Source organism: Psammomys obesus, unplaced genomic scaffold (assembly GCF_907164565.1).
Source record: "Psammomys obesus unplaced genomic scaffold, mPsaObe1.curated_primary_1811, whole genome shotgun sequence".
NCBI classification, from domain to species: domain Eukaryota; kingdom Metazoa; phylum Chordata; class Mammalia; order Rodentia; family Muridae; genus Psammomys; species Psammomys obesus.
In genome coordinates, this window is record NW_026596134.1 from 13,115,102 (window position 1) to 13,142,234 (window position 27,133).

Sequence of the window (27,133 nt, forward strand, 5' to 3'; positions counted from 1 at the left end):
AGAAGAAGAAGAAGAAGAAGAAGAAGAAGAAGAAGAAGAAGAAGAAGGACCAAAGCTTCAGGGATCACTTAACGCAGCACTTTCTTTGCAGCCAGGGGATCCGAGTTCCATCCTCAGAACCAGTTTAAAAAAAGGCAAGGGTGCTTGTGCGTGATCAAAACCCTGGTTTTGGGAAGGCAGGGACAGGCAAACTTTGGGTTAAGAAAAGACTTTCTTAAATTTAAAAAGAAAGAAGAAAAACAAAGGCAAGAATGATGGTGCCTGAGGAACAATTCCCAGGGTGGTCCTCAGGCTGACACATGCCTTTGCACACACACAAACACACATATGAATCTGCACACATACATGCACACATGCACACACATACAGAAATAGGGGGATTAAAAATTTACCAAAATGAAAATAATAGTTTCTGTTTACTCATGATGACACTCCCCAAATCTCTTTTTATGCTTGGTTTTGCACATTTGTCTAACTATTGTGTCTATTTCATGGGTATCTCATGATTCGTACAATATCTGATTTTACCTAGATAGACCATACTGCTGTTTTTAGAGACAGATTTTCAAATCCATATCATATATCTATTTATTCTTCAAACACTAAGAAAAAAAAAGAGGATGTAGCAAGAGAACATGAGAAACACAAACTTTCACTTCTGCTTAAATAGGGGAAAAATGTTAGTGACCAAACCTTGCTTACTTCACACAAGGAGACAGTCACCAACTATTATGGACTCTGCATTTTGTTTAGTTAAAAATGTAGCAGTAACATATTTTAATTACAATGGTATTAAATGAATAGTTGGGAGATTTCCAGAGCCCAGATACATTGAGGTATTTTAACAATATAAAGGCTGAATCAGTGAACAGTTATTCAGAACACTGGCCTTATGGAGTCAGAATTCTTGGGCAGTCAGTTTTCTGGTCTTCTGAGATCACAAAGTGGGCACCCAACACTGGCCAGAGCCAGCACAGTTGGGCTTAAAATAGGAAACAGGAGAAAAGAATGTGGACTGGCTGGATACACAACTTCTCTATGGGGCAGACAGTGTGGGCGATTATTTTGCTGATGAAGGTCTTTTTCTTTTTCTTTCTCTCTCTTTTAAAGCTGCACCAGTTGTCTGGTGCAATTTCTAAGATTAAAAGAAGTGAGCAAATATGGCAGGATCAAGTTCTGAGATCCTGGTACTTATTCTCATTTTTTTTTTTTTTTTACAGTTTTAATTAGTCATTTTGTGTTTGTTGCATAAAGAGAAAGGATTCTTGGCAAAAAGTTATAGGGGGGAAAGGCTATAAATTTAGCTTCAAAAGAGGCACTGAAAAGAATGGAAAGCATGGGGTCCTGGACTACTTGCCTGGGGAAATGCTGCAGAGATACAGTGAAGCTTTATCTAAATTCAGATGTGACATATGCATAAAGTATGGGGTCTTAGAAAATTAAGTACAAAGAAACTAATATATGTTAAATATTTTTATTAATTACATACTGTTAGGGTAATTTCGATTATGAGGTTAAATAAAATATACCATAAAGGTTAATGTTCAGTTTTAACAGTAGTGTGGCTGATAGAAAAGTCCCAATGATGTCTCTGTTTACCATTCTCTCTCTATTGGACAGCAGTGTGTTGGACGTTGAAATACTTTCTCTGCTGAACTGTGCTGTGGTTTGAACATGGAATATGTCGCGGTGCGTATGTGTGAACACTTGGTCCCCAGTGGTGGTGCTGTGTGGAGAAGGCTGTGGAGCCCTTGGTGGAGGATGTGGGCCAGGAAGAATGGGTCCTGAGTTGTTACAGCCCCATTTCTTGTTCATGCTCAGTTTCCTGGTTGTGGACACAAGGTGACCAGTCACATCACACCCTGATGCCATATCGTCCCCATCATGATGAATTATACCCTCTTACACTCTATGACAAATAAACCCTTTCTTGCTTCTTGTCAGTTATTTGGTTACAGTGACAGTAAAATAAAATAAATTGACAGTTTCTTCACACTTAGGAGCGAGGTAGACTCTAAGATTGCTCTCTGACAAAACATACTGTAGCTGAAGCATGGGAGCAAAACTGGGGCTGCCTTTTCATTGCTTGAGCAAATCTGTGCAGTAAACATTGCTGGCAAATGAACTTCGTAGAGGAGGCAGTTTTCAAAGTTGGAGAATTTGTTGTAATGATCACATTTGCCAAGGATTCTATTAAGCCAGGATTTTTTGCTGTAAACACAAACTGTGTTTGTGACTTGTAAAGCAGTCAGGCTCTGGTCTGTGATCAATGCAGAGCCCTAAGGAACAGGCTTGTAAAATTGGTTAGACACAAAGAACAGAAAAGACATTCTGGTTAGTTTAGCACTGCTGACTCCACTGTGCTGGGCCCTTAAGGACACATTAGCTACAGTCTCTGTGGCACTAACTCTTCTTGACTCTTGGGGTTCCAATGTGATCTATCCACTCTGCAAGCTTCTGGCCACCCTTCCAAGGTCAAAGTACAGTTTCAAGGACCTGACTGAAAGAGTCTGGTTACTGCTGTAGCCTGTGCTGACAGCAGCAAGAGGGAGAAGCTGCTTTCTTCATTCTTGGAGGTGGCATAATTCTGCCTCCCACCACTCTAACCATGAGATTCAGTGACAGGTCTGGATGACGAGAGTACCAAACCTCAGAGCAAAATAAGGGCTGGTCAAACACCTCTGTGAGTATAGGTGCCCACCACCAAGCTTGGTGACCTGAGTTTAATCCCTGGGAGCCATGTGGTAGGAGAGAAGCTCTGACTTGTATGGGTGCAAATTTTTAAGGGACAACACAACTTATTCCTAAGATAATTATGGAATGGCCTATGTTCTCCAAAGCCCCAGTGTGTGCCTTCTCCTTGACACTCTGGTGTTGTAGGAGCTTGAGTGGGAACTCAAATAGTTCTATGCTTCCTGCTAAAGGGAATTTTAGAGAGAAACGTTTTCTTCAGCCTTTTACACAGTATTTTCTTCAATATTAGGGGACCCAGAATCTCTGGGACAGTTCATAACTTTCTGGACAACTTAGTGTTACCTGCCTGGGACCCATTCACTGGCAGTGGAAGATAACTTTACAATAGTTTCAAGGGAGCATAAATTTACCTTCCCCATCTTTGAGTCCTAAGAATTAAACTGAGACTATAGGGCTTAAGAAAATGAAGCCTCCCCCCCCCCCCAATCAGGTTAATAACTTATATGCTGAATCAGACCAGAAGTTGTAAAATGTGGTTATGCACAGCAGACACCAGACATGTCCAACCTTTTCATATTGTGACTGTTGTCAGCTACAGACTTCACTCTTGATGTCTGCACAATTGAGTTTTTTTTTTTTTTTAAATCATAAAAAGCCTCAAAATGTCTTAAGCTTACCCATAATTTCGTGTTTGGCTGCTTTCATAGCTATCGTCTACTACACGTCTGCAGGCACAGGTTGGATGTACTTGGAAGAGTAACTGGATAGAGAAGTGAGCAGGAAGGTAGGGTTACTGTAATAAGCACTGGCAAACATTGCCACTTCCTATATTTTAGTCAGGGCATCTCTCATAAGTGAATTTCACATTCCTTGAAGAAACAATAAAGGTCAGAGTATCCTAGACCTACTGTATGTTTTAGGTCTTTTAACTCAAAATAGTAAATAATTCATAGCGACATTTTGGGTGTATAATCAATCATATTCTTAATTCTTTTAAGGCTAAAGGCCCTGCACAGAGCAGAGTACTTAACTGAAAGAAAAACTCTGTCAGATAGCATTCGCTAAGTGTATAAGAGCATCCAACTAGGATTTCCTGAGTGCCTATTATCTTATTTTATCCGGAGTTCCCTGACTTACTGTTCTCTACTCACGTCGGTTGGGAAAAATTCAGGGTCCTAAAGCCAAGCAACTCAACCCAAAATGACCGCTGAAGTGGCTTAACTGGTGGCTTAGTTTGGGGCTTCAGGCCAGGTCCTCCTTGCTGTTTCCTACTGAGAATGAGCTACTAGGGTAGGGCCAAGAAGAGTCCTCTTCTTCTGAGTTGTTGAGCATTCACTTCCCGTTCATCAGGTGAGGTAGGAAGAACGGTCACTCATTACACGCAGAGAGCCGCACCGCGTCTTTGACACAGAAGTGACAAGGCAAACCTCGCTCAACCCCTCCCCGCTGAACACTACCGCGGCCGCGCGGACAGCCCGCCGCCCTCCCTAAAGATGGCGAAGGCCGCTACCGCCGCCCGCAGTTCTTCCTTCCGGAGGCGATCGGGCCCGCCTCCCTGGGCGCCGCGGTCACGTGACCCGCACAATGGCTCACAGCCAACTTAAGGCTTCCCAGCAACGGCAAGCAAAAGTCATGACCGCCGCCGCGGGCTCGGCGTGCCGTGCCGCGGTGCCCTGGCTGTTGTGGTGCGCGATGCTGGCGCCCGGCGGCGCCTACGTGCTCGACGACTCCGACGGGCTGGGCCGGGAGTTCGACGGCATCGGCGCAGTCAGCGGCGGCGGGGTGAGCGCGGGGCCGGCGGGAGGCAGGGTTCTCCCGAGCGCGGGGAATGCCGGGGGTCGCCCCGTCCCACAAGCCCCCGCGGCGTTGCCCGGCAAACGGACGCCGCTTCCCGCACGCCGCTCTGAGCGGAGCTCAGGCTGGCGGCAGGGAGGCACGGACCGGGCGGCCGCAGTCTCGAGGGCGCAGGTGGACGCGAGGGAGCCCTCGCTCGGATGGCCTTGCCCAGGTGGAAAGGTCGCCTCAGAAGGAGCTGGAGCGGGAACGCGGAGCCTCCGCGGGACGCTTTAGTGGTTCTAATCCTTCCTAGGGAGTTAGCTGGTTGGGGCCCAGGGTCAGAAGCCATGGACCGCTAGTGGGTGTTTGGCGACCCTTCCTGAGCAGCGAATAGTACATTCTCCCTCCCTGTACGACTGTTGCCTCATGGACACGTAAGGTCTGAAGCTGGCAGGGATATTGTGTTTAAAGAGAGCCACCTTCATCCACTAACAGAAACTGCCCAGAGGCTATGCACAGTGTGTGAGGGAATGAGGAAACTGGCTCTCTTAGGTGCATCATAATCGCCAGATGTGCTGGTTAAAATTTGACTTCCTCTCTCATTTTGGTTTTGTAATAAACACCAACCAGTTAATTCTCAGAAGAGGAGGTCTTGAGAGAGATTTCTTTTTGATTCAGAGATCCTCAGGATTGCTTTTAAGTTGAAACCTTAGACTGTTAGATCTGCAGAAAAGTTAGGAATACAGTATAATGTGCTCGCATACTCCACGGTGTGCATCCTGATCAACTAATATCTTTATTCTCAGTACAGTTGCTCTCTCTCTCTTTGATTTACATTTAGAACAGCCAGTATTTCATATACAGCCTCAATCTCCCCTTTTGATATCGTTGTAATATTAAATTGAAGTGCATAGGCTTTTTTTTAATAAATGAAATCTCTAGTTTTGCTTATTTAGCTCAATTTAAAGTATTAAAATAATTTCATAACCTGGTGTGATGGAGGAAGCTCTTTGATCCCAGCACCCAGGAGGCAGAGGCTGATGGATCTCTGAGTTTGAGGCCAGCTTGATAGCCAGCCAAGTGCAACAATGAAACCCTGACTTTTAAAACAATCACTTGAGAACCTAGAACCAGAAATTCATTTTTATTTCTAAAGATTTATTTTAATTATGTGTGTGTCGGGGGCGTGGGATCCTATGTACATGTGAGTGCAGGTACTTGTAGAGACGGGAAGTACCAGTTCATTCTGAGCTGCCATCACTGCAGCCTCTAGAGCAGGTAATTCTTATCTGATCTATAAAATATTCATTATTAATATATCTATGTTGTGTTACTCAGTTTAGCAATAATGAATGAAGATGGTTGAACATTTTATATACCAGTTTAAATGTGTGTGTGTGTGTGTGTGTGTGTGTGTGTGTGTAAAATTCTTGTTACCTAACACAGTTTGTATCGGTATTTAGATTGCTCTCGTTTCACCTTCACATTTTTCGAGAAAGCTTAAAATTTGCTGCAGTAGTTAAAATGTGGGCTTCAGAGGTTGTTGGAGTCATTCTGGTACAGGACCTGATGGTTTTGACAAGGTATTTAATTTCTCTTTGCTTCAGTTTCTTTTCGGAGGGAACAGAGGTAACTGTTTGACAGTAGGATTGTGAGGACAGGTGTGACGAGCCAATTGTGATTACTGTGAGGTGTTAGGGATTGTAGAGGAGGAAGTTGTTTCAAGGTATGATGAACAAGTGTACCCATGGCCACTTCCTGGTGTTGCAGATGGCGTGGGACCTTATTTAGGCAGCTCAGTAATTTGGAAATTCCTTGTTTAATAGTGTGTTTCAACATTAAGTCTATTGTCTAAATAGGTCTATATTCACACAATAGTATTGTGACTATAGTATTGTTTTTCTAGATCTGGTACTTTCTGTGGTAAGAGGAGGTGTGCATAGGCAGCAAAAGAATTCCCAGGCAACAAATAACACATTTTCAAATTGCATAATGCAAGATTACATATGACAGTCTTATGTAATGACAAGATATGTTGGCATTCAGATAGTATTCATTTTTTGGATGCTTGTTTTGGCATTGGAGCATCTGCTAGGCTGTCAAGTTATTTGTTTTAAAATTCGCCTGTGTGTGTGTGTGTGTGTGTGTAGCCTGCCATTTACCGGGCTTACTATGTGCTTGGGCTCTTGCTGTGCTTTTAATGGGCATCTTAATGTCAAAACACCTGAATGAGTTCCTTACTTTATTACTTGCTCATGGTCTCATAGCTTTTGAGAAAAAGGACTCAGATCAGTTCACAGCCTCCTGTATAGGCTCCCTATACTTGTGCAACAAAACCACAAAAGATACTAAATCACTGTCTTTTGGATAAGAAGGAATAGGGACAAGAACTTGAAGAAGGCATCACATATCACAGATGTAGATTACAAGTGTTATAATGAGATGTGGACCTGGTATCAGTGTTGCTCAAATAAGTACTTGGGGTTAATGGGGGGTTGCTGAAGGCAGCTTTCCCTGGAGAAGTAAGCTTTGAGCTGATACCTAAATATTGAAGTGGACTTGACTGGAAAATGAAGATGCAGTATATTATTCCAGGGAGGCAGGAAACAAAAGGCAATTTAATATGTGTGGATTAAAGATGTGAGAGTAATAAGAGGCAAACTGACAGAACTAGATTCAAATTATTAAGGGACTTTACTATAAAGCGAAGCAATTGGAATATTTGGAAAGCTATTAGAGAACAGGAAAACTTAGCAGGGTAATGACAGGGTTACACTTTTGTTTGGAGAATATTGGACTTGTAAGTAGTGTGGAGAGTAACTACAGGGAGGTGGATGGTAAGCCTGAATCCATTTTCCCTATTCTAGAGAGGAGGGTGAGGGTAAGCCAGCGGGGTTGAACGGTAGGAGACTGATTTGAGCGCACTGAGGATCTCTTGGTGACTGAGTATAGATGGAGAGTTTGGTGAAAGGCTGACCACAGGCTAATGGCTTAGACAGATGTTCTTCTTTAGTAAGGTAGAAGATGTAGAAGGAACAGATTTGGTAAGAATGATGTTTCGTGGGGTTTGTTGTGTACTTGACATGTTTTGTGGCACATAGACAAAGTAGGAAGCTTCTGGGTCTGAGTAAGTAGAATGGGCACCAAACAGAATGTCACATGTGAGAGTGTAGAGTGGGTGGAGTCCCATAAAATGCCAAGTGCCTTACCCTTGTCATATACTTGGCAAATTGGCAGTTCATTGCCAGTTTTATGCTGAAAAAAAAAAAAAAAAGTAAACTACCTCTATTTTCCTTGCTTATGTCACCAGGTAAAGGCTTTTACTTAGTTCTTGTATTCTTGAAGGAGAGAATTCAGTCTGACACAGAATTTAAGCAAATGATTATTTAGCAATGCAAACACTGCAAGGAGACACTACAATTGTCCCAAAGGCAAGGGGGCAAGCAGTACTGTTGGCTTTGGGTTACAGATTTTAAAGACTTTTTATGACTATGAGATTGATGCCATATTCATGAATAAGTTCCAGTTTTCTCTGCCAAATCGTGGAGGACCAGATATCTGCTTTAGAATAGTCTGATAATATCTTGAAAAATATTATGTATGTATAGGGGAATGTGGAGGGGTCAAAACCATAATGAAAATGAAATGAAGTTTAGGATCTTATGAGGATGCAATCCTTGTATTGGTGTGCACTTGTGGCAGGCATTTGAGAAAGTGTCCTGGTACCCTAGTTTCTAATAAGACAAAAAGACCCCAACTTCAGCTTCAACAGTGCTCTTATATATAAGATATTGATGGGTAAAATTGTCTGAGATTCATCTCATTTATTCTAGCCCCCAGATATTGATAAGGGGTCTTGGTATAGAATATTTCAGTTTCAAGATAAATTTGAAATAGTCTTTATATTATTTTTCTTTTTTTTAATTTTATTTTTCTTATTAGTTACATTTTGTTAACTCTGTGTCCCAGCTGTATCCCATTCCCTCATTCCCTCCCCAACCCCACACACCCTCCCTGGTCTCCTCCCTGCCCCTTTCCAAGTCCACTGATAGGGGAGGACCTCCTCCCCTTTCATTTGACCCTGTTTTATCAGGTATCTTCAGGGCTGGCTGCAAAGTCTTCCTCTGTGGCCTAACAGGAATGCTCCTTCCCGGGGGTGGGGGTGGGGTCAAAGAGCCTGCCCTTGAGATATAGTTTGAGAGAAAGGATTTATTTTGGCTCCAAATTTGAGGGTTTGCTCTGTGATGGTAGAGAAGGAGGTTATGGCAGCTGGTCACATTGTATCTGCAGTTAGACAGTGCAGAGAGATGACTGCCAGTGCTCAAGCTAGCTTTCTCCGTTTTATACAGCTTGCGGCGTCAGCCCATGAAATGGCTCTACTTACAGTGAGAGTGGGCCTTCCAACTTCAGTTGACACTTCAATTGAAGCTTCCTCACAGTCACGCCAGAAGTTTGTCTCCCAAGTGATTCTAGTGCCTGTCAAGCTGTCAGTGTTAACCATCACAGTGTTTTAATAGCCTTTATTAGCTTATCACTCAACCAGCTCTTACAATGGCATAGGAGTTCCCACAGCTCCATTTGTTCATGCTGGTGTGTGTGTGTGTGTGTGTGTGTGTGTGTTTGTGTGTGTGTTTGAATACCATAGACAAGCATAGACGATTATATTTGTTTTATTCATATTTTTGAAAACTTCTTTTTTTCCAGGCAACCTCCCGGCTTCTAGTAAATTACCCAGAGCCCTATCGTTCTGAAATACTGGATTATCTATTTAAGGTAAAGAAAAATAATTATCTAACGGGCTTGTGATGTTTCAAAAGTGTACGGTGAATTCAGCCTTGGATTTTATGAGCTTTCTGATCAAAGTTTTGCTCTTCTCTCACCTGTCCAGCCAAAGGCCTCTAACACAGTAATAATACTGTTCTTTTTTCCACAGCCAAACTTTGGTGCCTCTTTGCATATTCTAAAAGTGGAAATAGGTGGCGATGGACAAACAACAGGTGTGTGTATGTGGGAAATAAGATTTTTCCCAACATTTTACCTAAACATACTATACTCAAACATGTGGGACATAAGGAAGGTCGACTCATTTGAGGTTGATTGCCCGTCAAGATTGTGCTTGACTTTTCTCCTTTTACGTTTTCAGGTGTGTGTGTGTGTCTGTAGCTCTGTGCATGTGGAGGTTGGAGGATGGCTTGAGGGAATAATTTCTTTCCTTTCACTCTGTGGGTCCTGGGAATCTATCCAAAGTCATCAGGCTGGGTGACGTATACCTTTACCTGCTCAGCCATCTTGCTGGTTTGCCTTTTTTATTTTTACTTTTAAAAATTATGTTAAATGTAAAAATTTCAAAATAGTATTGAAACTCTCAATTGCTCATTAATTGAAGTTATCATTAGGAAAACATCGAGTTTTCTAAAATCATGCACATTTGGAATTTTATGAGAAAAGATATAAGAAAACATTAATTATGTATAGACTATATAAGATGTTACTAACTTTAAAATGTATTTTAAAATACAACAAATGTATTTTTAGAGATACAGATATAGCTTTCTTTTTTAAAAACTAAAATGTATTTTAAATAAATATTCAATCTTCATATCCAAATTTTAAAGCATTCTCAGTAATTAGCTATGACTTAATACTTACAGGCAAGGTCCATTAATGCTAGCTTGAGAGTGTATTTTGTATATTTGTCTTCCTGCTAGTGATTTCAAAGTAATTTTTTTAGAAAAGGATTTATTTTGCTTGGTGTAATTCCATCCTATGTGTCTGTTCTGGGGAGCAGTAGGTAGTTTTTTCTGTCTGACTTCTTTCACATATAAGTGCACACCTCCGCCTCATGGAAGACTGTGGACATGGACATGAACTACTTTTTCAGTTGTGAACTAAGGGCTGACAAAGATTATCACTTTAAAGTGGATAATGATGAAAATGGACATCAGCTATCATTAAGAATGGTCAGTTTAGGTACAGGGGCAAAGGACAAATTACTCATTGTAGAGGCAGAAACAATGAACCATCAAGGCAGTCCAATTAAAGTAACACTGGCAACTTTGAAAATGCCTGTATACCAACAGTAGCCCTTGGGGGCTTTGAAATTACACCACCTGCGGCGTTGAGGTTGAAATGTGGATCAGGGCATGTGCACATGGATAGCACCTAGTAGCTGTGGAGAAAGATTCAGAGTAAGAAGATGAAGATGAGGAAGATGTAACTCTTAAGTATACCCTGACAGCCATCTGCCCTGGAGGTGGTAGCAAGGTTCCACAGAAAAAAGTAAAACTTGACGAAGATGATGAGGATGATGATGATGATGATGAAGATCATGATTTTGATGATGAGGAAACTGAAGAAAAAGTTCCAGTAAAGAAATCTGTACTATGAGGTACACCAGCAAAAAATCACAAAAATCAAACCAAAATGGCGAAGACTTATAAGCATCAACACCAAGATCAAAAGGGTCAAGAGTCCTTCAAAAAACAGGAAAAAAACTCCTAAATCACCCAAAGGACCTAGTTCTGTAGAAGGTGTTAAGGCAAAAATGCAAGCACGTATAGAAAAAGGTATTGCTCTTCCCATAGTGGAAGCCCAGTTCATTAATTATGGGAAGAATTACTTCTGGATGACTGACCAGGAGGCTATTCAAGATCTCTGGCAGTGAAGGAAGTAAAGTCATTTCATACTCATCAAAGGAAAACTCCACCAAGAACACACCACAATTCTGAACATCTATGCCCCAAACACAAGAGCACCCACATTTGTAAAAGAAACATTAATAAAACTGAAACCACACATAGATCCCCATACATTAATAGTGGGAGACTTCAACACCCCACTCTCAACAAAGGACAGGTCAGCAAACCAGAAATTAAACAAAGAAACAATGGCTCTAATAGAGGTCATGAATCAAATGGACTTAAAAGATGTCTACAGAACCTTTCATCCAAACACAAAAGAATTTACCTTCTTCTCAGCACCTCATGGAACCTTCTCCAAAATAGACCAGATAGTTGGTCACAAAACAAGTCTCAAAATATACAAAAAGATTGAAATAATCTCATGTATCCTATCTGATCACCATGGACTAAAGCTGGATCTCAACGACAACAGGAATAACAAAAAGCCTACACACACATGGAAACTGGACAACTTGCTACTTAATGACAGTTGGGTCAGGGAAGAAATAAATCAAAGTATTCCTAGAATTCAATGAAAATGAAGGCACAACATACCTGAACTTATGGGACACAATGAAACCAGTGCTAAGAGGAAAGTTCATAGCACTAAGTGCCTACAAGAAGGAATTCGAAACATCTCATGCCAGCAACCTAATGGCTCACCTAAAAGCCCTAGAGAAAAAAGAAGCAGACACACCAAAGAGGAGTAGACGGCTGGAAGTAATCAAACTCAGGGCTAAAGTCAATTAATTAGAAACAAATAAAACAATTCAAAGAATCAATGAAACCAAGAGCTGGTTCTTTAAGAAAATCAAGATAGACAAATCCTTAGCCAAACTAAATGGCAAAGAGACACTATCCAAATCAACAAAATCAGAAATGAAAAGGAGGACATAACAACAGACACTGAGGAAATCCAAACAATCATTAGGACTTACTTCAAAAGTCTATATGCCACAAAATTTGAAAATCTAAATGAACTGGTCAATTTTCTGGATCGATTCCACTTACCAAATCTAAATCGTGACCAGGTAAATCAATTAAATAGTTCTATATCCCCTAAGGAAATAGAAGCGGTCATCAAAAGTCTCCCATCCAAAAAAGGCCAGGACCAGATGGTTTCAGCGCAGAATTCTGCCAGACCTTCAAAGAAGAGCTAACTCCAATTCTCTTCAAACTATTCAACAAAATAGAAACGGAAGGTATACTACCAAACTCATTCTATGAAGCCACAGTCATCTTGGTACCTAAACCTCACAAAGACCCAACAAAGAAAGAGAATTTCAGGCCAATCTCCCTTATGAACATTGATGGAAAAATACTCAACAAAATACTTGCAAACCGCATACAAGAACACATCAAAGATATCATCCACTATGACCAAGTAGGCTTCATCCCAGGTATGTAGGGGTGGTTCAATATATGGAAATCCATCAATGTGATCCACCATATTAACAAACTGAAAGAAAAAATCCATATGATAATCTCCTGAGATGCTGAAAAAGGATTTGACAAAATCCAACATCCATTCATGTGTAAAGTATTGGAGAGATAAGGGATACAAGGCACATACCTAAACATAGTAAAGGCGATATACAGCAAGCCTATAGCCAACATCAAACTGAAAGGAGAGAAACTTAAAGCAATCCCACTGAAATCAGGGACAAGGAAAGGTTCCCACTCTTTCCATATCTCTTCAACATAGTTATGGAAGTCCTTAGCTAGAGTAATAAGACAATTGAAGGAGATCAAAGGGATACAAATCAGAAAGGAAGAAATCAAAGTATCACTATTTGCAGATGATATAATAGTATACCTGAGTGACCCCAAAAAATTCTACCAGGGAACTCCTACAGCTGATAAACACCTTCAGCAAAGTGGCGCAGAATACAAAATTAACTAAAAAAAAAATCAGTAGCCCTCCTGTATAGAAAAGACAAAAGGGCTGAGAAAGAAATTAGGGAAACAACACCCTTCACAATGGCCACAAAAGACATAAAATACCTTGGTGTAACCCTAACAAAGCAAGTCAAAGACTTGTATGAAAAAAATTTCAAGTCTCTGAAGAAAGAATTAGAAGAAGATATGAGAAGATGGAAAGATCTCCCATGCTCTAGGCTGGGCAGGATTAACATAGTAAAAATGGCCATCTTACCAAAAGCAATCTACAGATTCAATACAATTCCCATCAAATTACCAACTCAATTCTTTACAGACCTTGAAAGAAAAATTCTCACCTTCATATGAAACAACAAGAAACCCAGAATTGCTAAAACAATTCTCTACAGTAAAAGATCTTCAGGAGGTATCTCCATCCCTGATCTCAAGCTGTACTATAGAGCAACAGTAATAAAAACTGCATGGTACTGGCATAGAAACAAAGTGGTGGATCAATGAAACCTGAATAGAAGACCCAGAAATAAACCCACACACTTATGGACACCTGATCTTTGACAAAGATGCCAAAACCATACAATGGAAAAAAGATAGCATCTTCAACAAATGGTGCTGGTCTAACTGGATGTCTACATGTAGAAAAATGAAAATAGATCCATACTTAACACCCTGCACAAAACTAAAGTCCAAGTGGATCAAAGACCTCAACATAAAACCAGACACGTTAAATCAGTTAGAAGAAAAAGTGGGGAAGACCCTAGAACTCATTGGAACAGGAGACAACTTCCTGAACAGAACACCAACAGCACAGGCTCTAAGAGCAACAATCAATAAATGAGACCTCATGAAACTGAAAAGCTTCTGTAAAGCAAAGGACACTGTCTTCAAAACAAAACAAATATCTACAGATTGGGAAAGAATCTTCACTAACCCTTTATCTGACAGAGGGCTAATATCCATTATATATAAAGAACTAAAGAAGTTGAAAAGCAGCAAATCAAGTAATCCAATTAAAAAATCAGGAACAGAGCTAAACAGAGAATTCTCTATAGAGGAATATCGAATGGTAGAGAAACACTTAAAGAAATGCTCAACCTCATTAGCCATCAGGGAAATGAAAATCAAAACGACCCTGAGATTTCACCTTACACCCATCAGAATGGCCAAGATGAAAAACTCAAGGGACAACACATGCTGGAGAGGTTGTGGAGAAAGGGGAACCCTCCTCCACTGCTGGTGGGAATGTAAACTTGTACAACCACTTTGGAAATCAATCTGGCACTTTCTTAGACAACTAGGAATAGGGCTTCTTCAGGATCCAGCTATACTACTCCTAGGCATATATCCAAAAGAGGCTCAAGTCCATCATAAGGACATTTGCTCAGCCATGTTTGTAGCAGCTTTATTTGTAATAGCCAGCAGCTGGAAACAACCCAGATGCCCCTCAACTGAAGAATGGATACAGAAATTGTGGTACATCTACACAATGGAATATTATTCAATAATGAAAAACAAGGAAGTCATAAAATTTGCAGGTAAATGGTGGGAACTGGAAAGGATCATCCTGAGTGAGCTATCCCAGAAGCAGAAAGACACACGGTATATACTCACTCATATAAACATATAATATGGGATAAACCTACTACAATCTGTACACCTAAAGAAACTAAGCTAGAGGGAGGATTCTGGCAAAAATGTTCAATCTCCATTGCGAAAGGCAAAGAGGATGGATATCAGATGAAGAAGAAGAAAACAGGAAACAAGTTAGGAGCCTCCCACAGAGGGCCTCTGAAAGGCTCTGTCCTGCAGACTATGAAAGCAGATGTTGAGACTTATGGTCAAACTTTAGGCAGAATGCAGGGAATCTTATGTAAGAAGTGGGAAATAGTAAGATCTGGAGAGGACAGGCAGTCGTCAAGGTGAGCAACAGGACCAAAAAATTTGAACACGGGGGTCTTTCTAGAGACTCATACTCCAACCAAGTACCATGCATGGAGATAACCTAGAACCCCTGCACAGATGTAGCCCATGGCAGTTTAGTGTCCAAGTGGGTTCCATAGAAATGGGAACAGGGACTGCTTCTGACATGAACTGATTGGCCTGCTCTTTGATTACCTCCCCCTGAGAGGGGAGCAGCCTTACCAGGCCACAGGGGAAGACAAGCCACTCCTGATGAAACCTAACAGACTAGGATAGAAGGAAGAAAAAGAAACCCTCCCCTACCAGTGGACTTTGGGAGGGGCATGCGTGGAGAAGGAGGAGGAGGAAGGGAGAGATTGGAAGGGGTGGAGGGAGGGAACTAGAAGAGGGGGATACAAAATAAATAAAGTATAATTAAAAATAAAATGAAAATTAAAAAAAGAAACTCTTTAAACTCTTTAAGTGTCTAAACTGTTTAGGCAGTTTAAAATATTCCATCTTACTTCATTTCTGTTACAGTTGATATCTGTTTGTCCTTTTTGTACTGCAAAGTGGGAACTTTCCCTGCTGTCTGATAAATGTCATCAAGGTTAAATTGCCAAGAATATGTTGACAAAAATGCCTATTTGGTTTTTAAGGATGGAACTTCACCCTTTAGTTGGTTTAAGTATGTATGGAATGTTATAAAGGATTTAGTTATTGTGGTGGTCAGATTTGGAAATGGTAGGGAGACAAATATACATGTGAAATAAACTTCAGTATCTTAATAAAGTGAAAAAAGATTTATTTTTAAGTTATGTGTATGAGTGTTTTGTATCATGATATGTGTATCGTGTTCATGCCTAATGCCTGCAGAGGCCAGAAGAGAGTGTTGTACTTCCTGGAACTAGAGTTTCAAATGGTTGTAAGCTATCAAATAGGTGCTGGGAGCCAAGCCCACATTCTCTGGAAGAGCAGCCTTTCCTGTTGCATCTTCGCTTTCTGGAAGTAATTTTTAACAGATATACTTGAATATGTACTCTTATTAGAGTTTTAGAACAAAAAGTCCTGGCTTCCAGTCTAACAAGCCAGGTTTGACCACTTATCAGGGCCTTGGTAGTGATGACAGATAAGACAAGGAGGGCACTCTTATCTAGACCAAAGTGAATGATCAGAAAAAGGTCTAGTGACCCATGGCTTGTCTTTGAGAGGCTGACAAGTACTTTGAGGCTTTATTGAAAAGGGGAACAGAGACTTGTGATTACGGTTACATTAGCTAGAGTTTTGCATAGTTGGCAAGGCAGTTAACCTTGATCAGGCTTTGTCTGATTGTTCATTCTCACGGCTTGTTCTGCAATGGTCCTGAGAAGTTACATCCTTTGAGAGGGCAGCTTGATTTCCTTTTCTAACCTCCTGTGGAAGGCTCGCGGTGATTTGGGGGTTAGTGTTAGTATGTTGTGATAAAGATGTTTGTGGATCAGAACTGTTGTTTTTTGAAGCCAAGGTAACTGCAGGGTGTGGGAGCTAGAGAACTGAGAAGAAAAAAAAAGTTAATTAGGCAAAGTGAAGTCAGAGTGGAGAAAATGAGAGTGAAGTAGGTCAGTCACTGGGCATTGGTGTTTAAAGAAGTAAAAATCAAGGCTGGAATGCGCCTCCCTCCCAGAGGCTTTTCTATAAGCATGACTTACTGTTAAAACCTCATGAAGGGCAGTGCTGATCTGGGGCATTTGCTGAAGCTAAGTTACAGATAAAGGTCTATTGGTGCAGTTCTTATGAGTCCTCATGTTGACAGGAAAGAAGAAATGGGCCAGAATCATCATCCCGATAAGACCCCACTTAGCAAAGACTGGTGTTGGTGAAGCAGGAAGCAAGAGAGTTGAGGACCTTGACCTCAGAGACCTACTTCAGGCTTACTCTGATATCCTTGTAGCAGGCATGCATATTCACTTCTCCTTAGAGTCTACTGTATCATGTTATGTCGTGGGATACAAGAATTGGGGCTCAAGAGCACAGGATGCACAACCAAGGCTGAGAGGGAAGGTTGAGGTGTGGACTGGAGGTTGGACATGGGAGCTTAAAAACCTCAGTTTCTTTTCTGGTCTAGACTGTTTGGTGTTCTGTAAGCCTCTTGCATGTTTAAGAACATCTCTTTCTTTAAGTTGGGATAATTTTCTTGTATGATTTTCTTAAAAAGATTTTCTCAACCTTGAATGATGAGACCTGTTATGCTAGGGTCAGATAGAAGGAGAGGAAGACCTCCCCTATCAGTGGACTAGGAGAGGGGCATGGGGAGAGAAGAGGGAGGGAGGGAGCCACAGCCAGGATATAAATTGAATAAATTGTAATAAATCAAACAAAAAAGAAATAAAAAACCTCAGAGAGATCAAGAGCTCAAGAGAGCTTAGTCCTAGGATTTTTCAGGAATAAAATGTGATAGTATTTCTCTCAGCTTTTAAAATAACATTGAGGTTTCATTACTTGGGGCCATTACAATGTTTAAGATAATGAAAAATATGAAATAATATACTTTGCAAAGCCATCTTCTCATATAATTCGTATCTGCACAACTTCTGAATTAGAACTAGAATACAAGAGAAGTAACATTTAAAAATTGTTTTAGTGTGTGCATGCAAGTGTGTATGAGTGTGTGTGTGATTTGAATGTGAGACCAAGTGCATGTGTGAGTATGAGTGTGTGGGTTTGTGTGTGTGAGACTGCATGAATGTGGTTAAGTGTGAGTGTATGACAGAGAGAGAGAGAGAGAGCGCGTGCATGCACTTTAGTGGCTCTAGGAAGCACCATCCATGGGTCATTTCCTTCCTTTTTCTCTCTCCCTATTCAGATGGCACTGAACCCTCCCACATGCACTATGAACTAGATGAGAATTATTTCCGAGGCTATGAATGGTGGCTAATGAAGGAAGCTAAGAAGAGGAACCCAAATATCATACTTATGGGTAAGATAAAGTACTTAGGAGTATCTTTTCTTTTAACTTATTCTTGTGTGTCATTGAAATGCTAATGTTTTGATACTAGCCCTGTACTACCAGCTACAAAACATATGCCAGGAATGATCTTTCATTGTCACTGTTTATTATGTTGTATCTTTATGGCTTGTAGTTTATAATTTTATTCTTTTATATATATTATATATACATATGTATATATATGATTTATTGATCTTTTAGATAGAGTCTCACTTTGTGACTTAGGATAGCCTGGAACTTGCTACTCTACCTCATCCTGCTCCTATCTCTGAACTGCTAGGGTTGCAGGGTTCCTTCATTGTGCCTGGCTTGCTATTTTTAAACCTTGGTGTTACTTAGGGTTTCTATTGCTGCAGTGAAACATCATGACCAAAACACAACTTACAGGGTAAGGGTTTTCTTTTTCTTTTTTTATTGTTTTACATTTCTCTGTCACATCATTGAAGGAAGTCAGAACAGGAACTCAAGTAGGGCAGGAGCCTGGAGGCAGGAGCTTATGCAGAGGCCATAAAAGGGTGCTGCTTACTGGCTTGCTCAACATGGCTTGCTCAGCCTACTTTCCTATAGCACTCAGGATCACTAGCCTGGTTATGGCACCACCCTCAATGGGATGAGCCCTCCCCCATCAGTCAATAATAAGAAAATGCCTTACAGGCTTGCATACAACCAAATCTTCAGAGGCATTTTCTTAATTGAGCTTCCCTCCTTTCTGATGATTCTGGCTTGTGCCAGTTGACATAAGACTGTCCAGCTCACTTGGTGATCAAGAGACTGAAAAGTCTCACAATCCTATGTCCACTTTCTGCCCATATCAAGCTGAGGTATTAGCAGTTGGTATACTGGATAGTTGCTCAAGCCAGACAGTATTTATTTTCCAATTCTGTAGCAGAATGAGTTATAAACAGCTGGAACATAGGGCTTTTATCACTTGCCGTGGATATGCTATTTTGGTTACATTCAGACTGAGTTAAATAAAATTATGACCTATTTTACTTAACTTATTTTAAGTTATTGAAAATTAGTTCACTTGATAATTAAAGGAAAAGAGTATTACTTTTCCAAATTAAAAAAAAAACAATGAAGAGCACATTCTTCCAAATGAATTTTTATAAGATTCCAGAAATGTTTGCAACAGTACAAGCATCTTTGAATTGAGTACAACTCTCCCTATTGTACTGTTTGCAAGGTCAGACCTCATTTAAATGTAGACAGTTGGCATGCTAAACCACATCACAGCAAAGGCTCACATGGTGACCCTTCTTTGTCCTTAGCATTTCATTGTTTTTAAATGTTCTGTTGTTCCACTGCCATACTTTTTTATGTAGTGAAATTAGCTTAGAAAAAATTTTCGTGTCAGGTTGATTTTCAGTTTTAACAGTAAAGTAGATTGGTAATATATTTAACTGGATATAAGCTGCTGAGCTTAGTTTACAATATTGTAGTTGAAGCAGGAATTATACCTAGTTAATTAATGTTTTCCATTTTAAATTCTCAGTCAGGAGTTATGGAAGAATATGCCCTGACCCAGGGAAGCTATCTTCACACAGCAGCCATTTTCCTGTTGCGTCATTGACATTTATACATTTAATTAATGGCTGATTTAGGTTTGCTTATCTTGGTTGCCTGACCTACCAATGCTAAATGAAGATAACTTAATATTCATTTGTAAGATGAGATCCTGTGAGTGGGCACTTTACTTTATACTTATCTTATGAAGGTAGATTGGGAGTTTGGAATAAGCTTTTCAGGACACTTAAATTTGAACTCAAGAGAATAAGAATGTAATATTGAACACCCCTAGGAAATAGAGATGTCAAAATATGCATTTCTTTCTCTTAGAGACAGGTATTATTTTAGGTATTATTTAAAAATTTAATTGAAGACATTTGGAAGTGTAAGACATAGTTGTAAGGATCAGTAAGAAATCATAGCTTCTGGTGAATAGAGAGAGTTTTTACATTTCTGTGTGGTGGAATCTCTTATTTCAGCCAGCCTTACATTGGCCTTTGCCTGGTGCACTTTTTTTTTTTTTTAGTGGTGTCAGCATTGTTTTTCATGTTCCTCTTTTGCCTCTGTTCTCCCTGCAGGGTTGCCATGGTCATTCCCTGGATGGCTGGGCAAAGGTTTCAGTTGGCCTTATGTAAATCTTCAGCTGACTTCCTACTATGTTGTGAGATGGATTTTGGGTGCCAAGCATTATCATGACCTGGACATTGATTATATTGGGGTTAGTAACATATTGGAAATATGATTTATTATTGAATATGTCTCTATAATTTTATAAACTAATTTGATTAATTTTTTGATCCACTGAAAAGATTTGCAACCATACTTTATGTGTTGAAATACAATTTACATATTGTATAACACTATGATAGGATGGTTTGATATAGATTTTTATCCTTTGACTATTATTTATGTGTATGGGAGTTTTGCTTGCATGCATGTCTGTGCACCATGTATGTGCAGTGTCCTCGTAGGTCAGAAGAGGACGATGGGTCCCCTGGAACTGGGAGCTACACATTGTGTGAACCTCATTTTGGGTGCTGGGAACTGAGCCAAGGTCTTGTGGAAGAACAGCCCGTGTTCTTAACTACTGAACCATCTCTCCAGCCCCTTGTTATAGTTTTAAGAAGAAAACTGGGAAAACTGGTTACAAAACTTAGAGCAGATTTTATTTTATTTTTTTTTCTTTTTTATAATTTTATTTTTTTCTTACCAGTTACATTTTATTAACTCTGTATCCCAGCCGTGTCCCGATCCCTCATTCCCTCCCAGTCCCTCCCTCCCTCCCTTATCTCCACCGTTCCCCTTGCCAAGTCCACTGAGTTCCTGTTAGAAATAGTCCTTGTTCCCCTCACTATGGGAAACCAATTGGTTACTGAGCTACCACAGGCTACATCTGAGCAGGGGTTATAGGTTATATCCATACATGGTCCTTGGTTGCATGTCAGTCTCAGAAAAGACCCTGTGCCCAGATATATTTGGTCCTTGTGGAGTCAGAGCAGATTTTAAAAAGCACTTTTTCTAAATGGATCAATGGAGAAAAAGTGTTCAGGAACTAGTTTGTTTAATTCTTAGTCAATGGTGTTAAAAGGAAATCAGATTTTTATGTCATTGCCTCAAAAAATATGTTGAATTTTTTTAGGGAATGCATAAAAGGTTTTTGTTATTTCAGTAAGCAAAACTGAAGTCATATATCTACCATGTAAAAAACCAAACCAATTATGATGGAGTTGAAACTAAAACAAAAAATTTGACTTTGTATTCTCTTTTATAACTCATGTGTCCTTTTGGCTCCATTCAGTCCTTCCTCCCACCTAATACTTGTTTCTGCAGCACTTTGCTGACTAACTATTTTCTGTCATGAGACTGACTTGTTCTTTATTATTATTATTAAATTTATTTATTCACTTTACATCCCAGTCGCAGTCCCTTCCCTCCTCTCCTCCAATCCTCACCCTCCTACTCCTCCCTTCTCCTCAGAAAAGCAGACTCCCCCCACCCCCAACTTATTTTGGCACATCAAATCCATCAGGACTAAGCACATCCTCTTCCACTGAGGCCAGACAAGGCAGCCCAGCTAGGGGCAAGTGATCCAAAAGCAGGCAACAGAGTCCATGTGTGAGACAGCCACCACTCTAATTGCTAGGAGACCCTCATGAAGACAGAGCTGCCCATCAGCTGCATATGTGTTAGAGACCTACGTCCAGTCCATGTCTGCTCTTTGGTTGGTGCTTTAGTCTGTGCAAGTTCACATGGTCCTTGGTTAGTTGACTCTGTTGGTCTTCTTGTGGAGTTCTTGGACTCTCTGGGACCTTCTGTCTTTCCCACCACTTTTCCACAAGACTTCCTGAACTCTACCTAATGTTTGGCTGTTGGTTTCTGCATCTGTTTTGATCTGCTGCTGAGTAGAGCCTCTCAGAAGACAGTTATGCTAGGCTCCTGTCTCTAAGCATAGCAGAATATCATGACTTCTTATTGTTATTCTTTGCCAATCCAAATTATTCTTGCCTTTCAACGGTACTGAATATTTTTCTCTCTTTTACTTTTTTCACAGTAAAACTTTTTTAATTTTTCTAATTTTATTTTTAATATTATGCTATAATTATATTTCTCCTTTTCCTTTCCTTCCTCCAAGCCCTTCCATATACCCCTCCTGACTCTCCGTCAAATTTATAGGCTCTTCACTAATTGTTATTGCAAACATATATGTGTATGCATACATTTTTAAATGTAACCTGTTCTGTACATATAATGTACTTACATATATGTTTTCAGGGTTGGGAAATGTCCCCATTTCGCCTGGGACAACCAAGTGGTGTGCTCTTCTCTGGAGACCACCTCTCTCCCTCCCAGTTTTCTCCATTTGCCTGTAGTTCTTTATGTGGGGTTGAGGCCTCATGGCTTTTCCTATCCACTTTGGCATGGTCATTGGTATTATATTTTTTCAGCTCATATTTGGGCAGTCATGTTGGTGAGACTTTTATGGGTATCATTTCTGACATTAATAGGAGTCACAATCTCACAGCAAACTCCCTGATCCTCAGGCTCTTACAATCTGACTGCCCCTCTGCTGGAATGTTTTCTGAGCTGTAGGTGGGCATAGGAGTATTTTGTAGATCTATCCATTGGGTGGATTCCACGAGTCTACGTTTTGATTGTGTTTAGTAATTATTGTTGTGCTGATGCAATTCAGATTCTCCTTCAAACCTTTTTGTCTGGTTCTTAAACAATAATGTGATTCTTTCATACTTTAAAACTCATTGTCATTTTGGTACGTTTTCTGTTAGTGCCTTAAGCCAGGGATTACCTGATTATTTTTTTAATTTTATTTTTTTCTTATCAGTTACATTTTATTAACTCTGTATCCCAGCCATATCCCGATCCCTCATTCCCTCCCAGTCCCTCCCTCCCTCCCTCATCTCCACTATGTCCCTTGCCAAGTCCACTGATAGGGGGGACCTCCTCCCCATTCATCTGATCCTGTTTTATCAGGTATCTTCAGGACTGGCTGCAACGCTCTCCTCTGTGGCCTAACAGGACTGCTCCTCCCTTGGGGGGTGGGGAGGCCAAAGAGGCAGTCATTGAGTTCCTGTTAGAAATAGTCCTTGTTCCCCTCACTATGGGAAACCAATTGGTTACTGAGCTACCACAGGCTACATCTGAGCAGAGGTTCTAGGTTACATTCATACATGGTCCTTGGTTGCATGTCAGTCTCAGAAAAGACCCTGTGCCCAGATATCTTTGGTCCTTGTGGAGCTCCTATCCTTTCCTCATCAGACTAACTCCCCTTCTTTCTTATGATTCCCTGTACTCTGCCAAAGGTTTGGTCATGAGTCTTTGCTTTGAAAACACTGCTAGTTAGAGTCTTTCAAATGCGCTCAGTAGACTCCTGTCATATGTTCAATGCACATCCCATCTGTCTTTCTAAACGAGGATTGATCATCTTACCCCATGTTCGCTCTCTTGATTATCTTTTTTAGGTGTATAGATTTCATTATGTTTATCATATCTTATAGGTCTATATAAGTGAGTATATACCATGTTTGTCTTTCTCCTTCTGGGATATTTCACTCAGGATGATCTTTTCTAGATCCCACCATTTGCCTGCAAATTTCATGATTTCCTCCTTTTTGATTGCTGAGTAGTATTCCATTGTGTAAAAATACCACAATTTCTGTACCCATTCCTCCATTGATGGACATCTGGGTTGTTTCCAGGTTCTGCTATTACAAATAAAGCTGCTATAAACATGGTTGAGCAAATATCCCTTTTGTGTACTTGAGCAAACTTTGGGTATATACCTAGCAGTGGTATAGCTGGGTCTTGAGGAAGCACTATTCCTAATTGTCTTAGAAAGCGCCAGATAGATTTCCAGAGTGGTTGTACCAGTTTACATTCCCACCAGCAGTGGAGGAGGGTTCCCCTTTCTCCACAACCTCTCCAGCATGTGTTGTCCCTTGAATTTTCCCTTGGCCATTCTGATGGATGTAAGGTGAAATCTCAGGGTCATTTTGATTTTCATTTCCCTGATGGCTAATGAGGATGAGCATTTCTTTAAGTGTTTCTCTGCCATTCGATATTCCTCTGTCGAGAATTCTCTGTTTAGCTCTATTCCCCATTTTTTAAGTGGATTCTTGGTTTGCTGCTTTTCAGCTTCTTTAGTTCTTTGTATATACTCGATATTAGTCCTCTGTCAGATAAAGGGTTAGTGAAGATTCTTTCCCAATCTGTAGGCAGGCGTTTTGTTTTGAAGATAGTGTCCTTTGCTTTACAGAAGCTTTTCAGTTTCATGAGGTCCCATTTATTGATTGTTGCTCTTAGAGCCTGTGCTGTTGGTGTTCTGTTCAGGAAGTTGTCTCCTGTGCCAATGAGTTCTAGGCTGTTCCCCACTTTTTCTTCTAACAGATTTAGAGTATCTGGTTTTATGTTGAGGTCTTTGATCCACTTGGACTTTAGTTTTGTGCAGGGTGATAAATATAGATCTATTTTCATTTTTCTGCATGTGGACATCCAGTTGGACCAGCACCATTTGTTGAAGATGCTGTCTTTTTTCCATTGAATGGTTTTGGCTTCTTTGTCAAAAATCGAGTATTCATAGGTGTGTGGGTTTATTTCTGGGTCTTCTATGCGGTTCCATTGATCCTCCTTTCTGTTTTTATGCCAATACCATGCAGTTTTTATTACTATTGCTCTGTAGTACAACTTGAGATCGGGGATGAAGATACCTCCAGATGATCTGTTGTAGTACAGGATTGTTTTGGAGATTCTGGGTTTTTTGTTTCTCCATATGAAGCTGAGAATCTTTTTTTCAAGGTCTATAAAGAATTGAGTTGGTATTTTGATGGGAATTGCATTGAATCTGTAGATTGCTTTTGGCAGGATGGCCATTTTCACAATGTTAATCCTACCAATCCATGAGCATGGGAGATCTTTCCATCTTCTGAGATCTTCTTCAATTTCTTTCTTCAGAGACTTGAAGTTTTTCTCAAACAGGTCTTTCACTTGCTTGGTTAGTGTCACCCCAAGGTACTTTATGTGGTTAGTGGCTATTGTGAAGGGTGTTGTTTCCCTAATTTCTTTCTCGGCCCTTTTGTCTTTGGTATACAGGAGGGCTTCTGATTTTTTTGAGTTGATTTTGTATCCTGCCACTTTGCTGAAGGTGTTTATCAGCTGGAGGAGTTCTCTGGTTGAATTCTGGGGGTCGCTCATGTATACTATCATATCATCTGCGAATAGTGACACTTTGACCTCTTCCTTTCCGATTTGTATCCCCTTGATCTTCTTTAGTTATCTTATTGATCTGGCTAGGACTTCAAGTACTATGTTGAAGAGGTAAGGAGAGAGTGGGCAGCCTTGTCTTGTCCCTGATTTCAGTGGGATTGATTTAAGTTTCTCTCCATTGAGTTTGATGTTGGCTATAGGCTTGCTGTATATTGCCTTTACTATGTTTAGATATGTGCCTTGTATTCCTGATCTCTCCAAGACTTTAAACATGAATGGGTGTTGGACTTTGTCAAATGCTTTTCAGTATCTAAGGAGATGATCATGTGGTTTTTCTCCTTCAGTTTGTTTATGTGGTGGATTACATTGATGGATTTTGGTATGTTGAACCACCCTTGCATGCCTGGGATGAAGCCTACTTGGTCGTGGTGGATGATATCTTTGATGTGTTCTTGGATTCGGTTTGCAAGTATTTTATTGAGTATTTTTGCATCAGTGTTCATAAGAGAGATAGGTCTGAAGTTCTCTTTTTTTGTTGGGTCTTTGTGTGGTTTAGGTATCAGGGTGACTGTTGCTTCATAGAATGAGTTTGGTAATGTGCCTTCTGTTTCTATTTTGTGGAATAGTTTGAGGAGAATTGGTGTGAGCACTTCTTTGAAGGTCTGGTAGAATTCCGCACTGAAACCATCTGGCCCAGGGCTTTTTTTTGGAAGGGAGACTGTGAATGACTGCTTCAATTTCCTTGGGGGATATAGGGCTGTTCAGTCTTTCTAGCTGATCTTGACTTAATGTTGGAAGATGGAATCTATCAAGAAAATTGTCCATTTCATTTAGATTTTCAAATTTTGTGGCATATAGGCTTTTGTAGTATGACCTAATGATTGTTTGAATTTCCTCTGTGTCTGTAGTTATGTCACCCTTTTCATCTCTGATTTTGTTGATTTGGATAGATTCTCTCTGCTTTTTAGTTAGTTTGGCTAAGGGTTTGTCTATCTTGTTGATTTTCTCAAAGAACCAGCTTTTTGTTTCATTGATTCTTTGAATAGTTTTATTTGTTTCTAATTGATTGATTTCAGCCCAGAGTTTGATTATTTCCAGCCTTCTGCTCCTCTTGGGTGTATCTGCTTCTTTTTTTTCTAGGGTTTTCAGTTGGGCCATTAAATTGTTTGTATGTGATGTTATGAATTTCTTCTTGCAGGCACTTAGTGCTATAAATTTTCCCCTGAGCACTGATTTCAATGTGTCCCATTAATTTGGGTATGTTGTGCCTTCATTTTCATTGAATTCTATGAAGTCTTTAATTTCTTTATTTCTTCCTTAACCCAGCTGTCGTTGAGTAACAGGTTGTTCAGTTTCCATGTGCGTGTAGGCTGTTTGTTATTTCTGTTGTTGTTGAGGTCCAGCTTAAGTCCATGGTGGTCAGATAGAATACAAGGGATTATTTCAATCTCTTTGTATCTGTTGAGGCTTTCTTTATGACCAACTATATGGTCTATTTTGGAGAAGGTTCCATGTGGTGCTGAAAAGAAGGTATACTCTTTTGGTTTGGATGAAAAAATCTGTATTCGTCTATTAGGTCTATTTGATTTAGGGTCTCTGTAAGTGTTTTTATTTCCCTATTTGTTTTCTGTCTAGTTGATCTGTCCCTTGGTGAGACTGTAGTGTTGAAGTCTCCCACTATTAGGGTTTTAGGATCAATGTGTGATTTAAGCTTTAATATTGTTTCATTTACGAATGTAGGTGCTCTTGTATTTGGGGCATAGATATTCAAAATTGTGATGTCCTCTTGGTGGATTTTTCCTTTGATGAGAATATAGTGGCCATCCTTTTTTTTTTTTTTTTTTGATTAACTTGGGTTGAAAGTCTATTTTATTAGATATTAGGATGGCTGCTCCCGCTTGTTTTCTGGAACCATTTGCTTGAAAGACATTTTTCCAGCCCTTTACTCTGAGGTAGTGTTTATCTTTGTTGCATC

The 27,133-nt window shown here is 40.2% G+C and overlaps 1 protein-coding gene and 1 pseudogene across 1 annotated transcript in view; both read left to right on the forward strand.

Annotated features, from left to right (window-relative positions):
* Positions 1–4,278: 4,278 nt before the first annotated feature.
* Positions 4,279–27,133, forward strand: part of Galc (galactosylceramidase) — an 82,959-nt gene continuing 60,104 nt past the window's right edge. Inside the window, exons 1-5 of the mRNA XM_055593146.1 lie at positions 4,279–4,476; positions 9,175–9,243; positions 9,404–9,467; positions 17,788–17,901; positions 20,019–20,158. Of these exons, the coding sequence (XP_055449121.1) occupies positions 4,279–4,476; positions 9,175–9,243; positions 9,404–9,467; positions 17,788–17,901; positions 20,019–20,158 (585 nt within the window). The remainder of the gene's footprint in view (positions 4,477–9,174; positions 9,244–9,403; positions 9,468–17,787; positions 17,902–20,018; positions 20,159–27,133) is intronic.
* On the forward strand, positions 10,344–11,143 carry LOC129666122 (nucleophosmin-like; annotated as a pseudogene).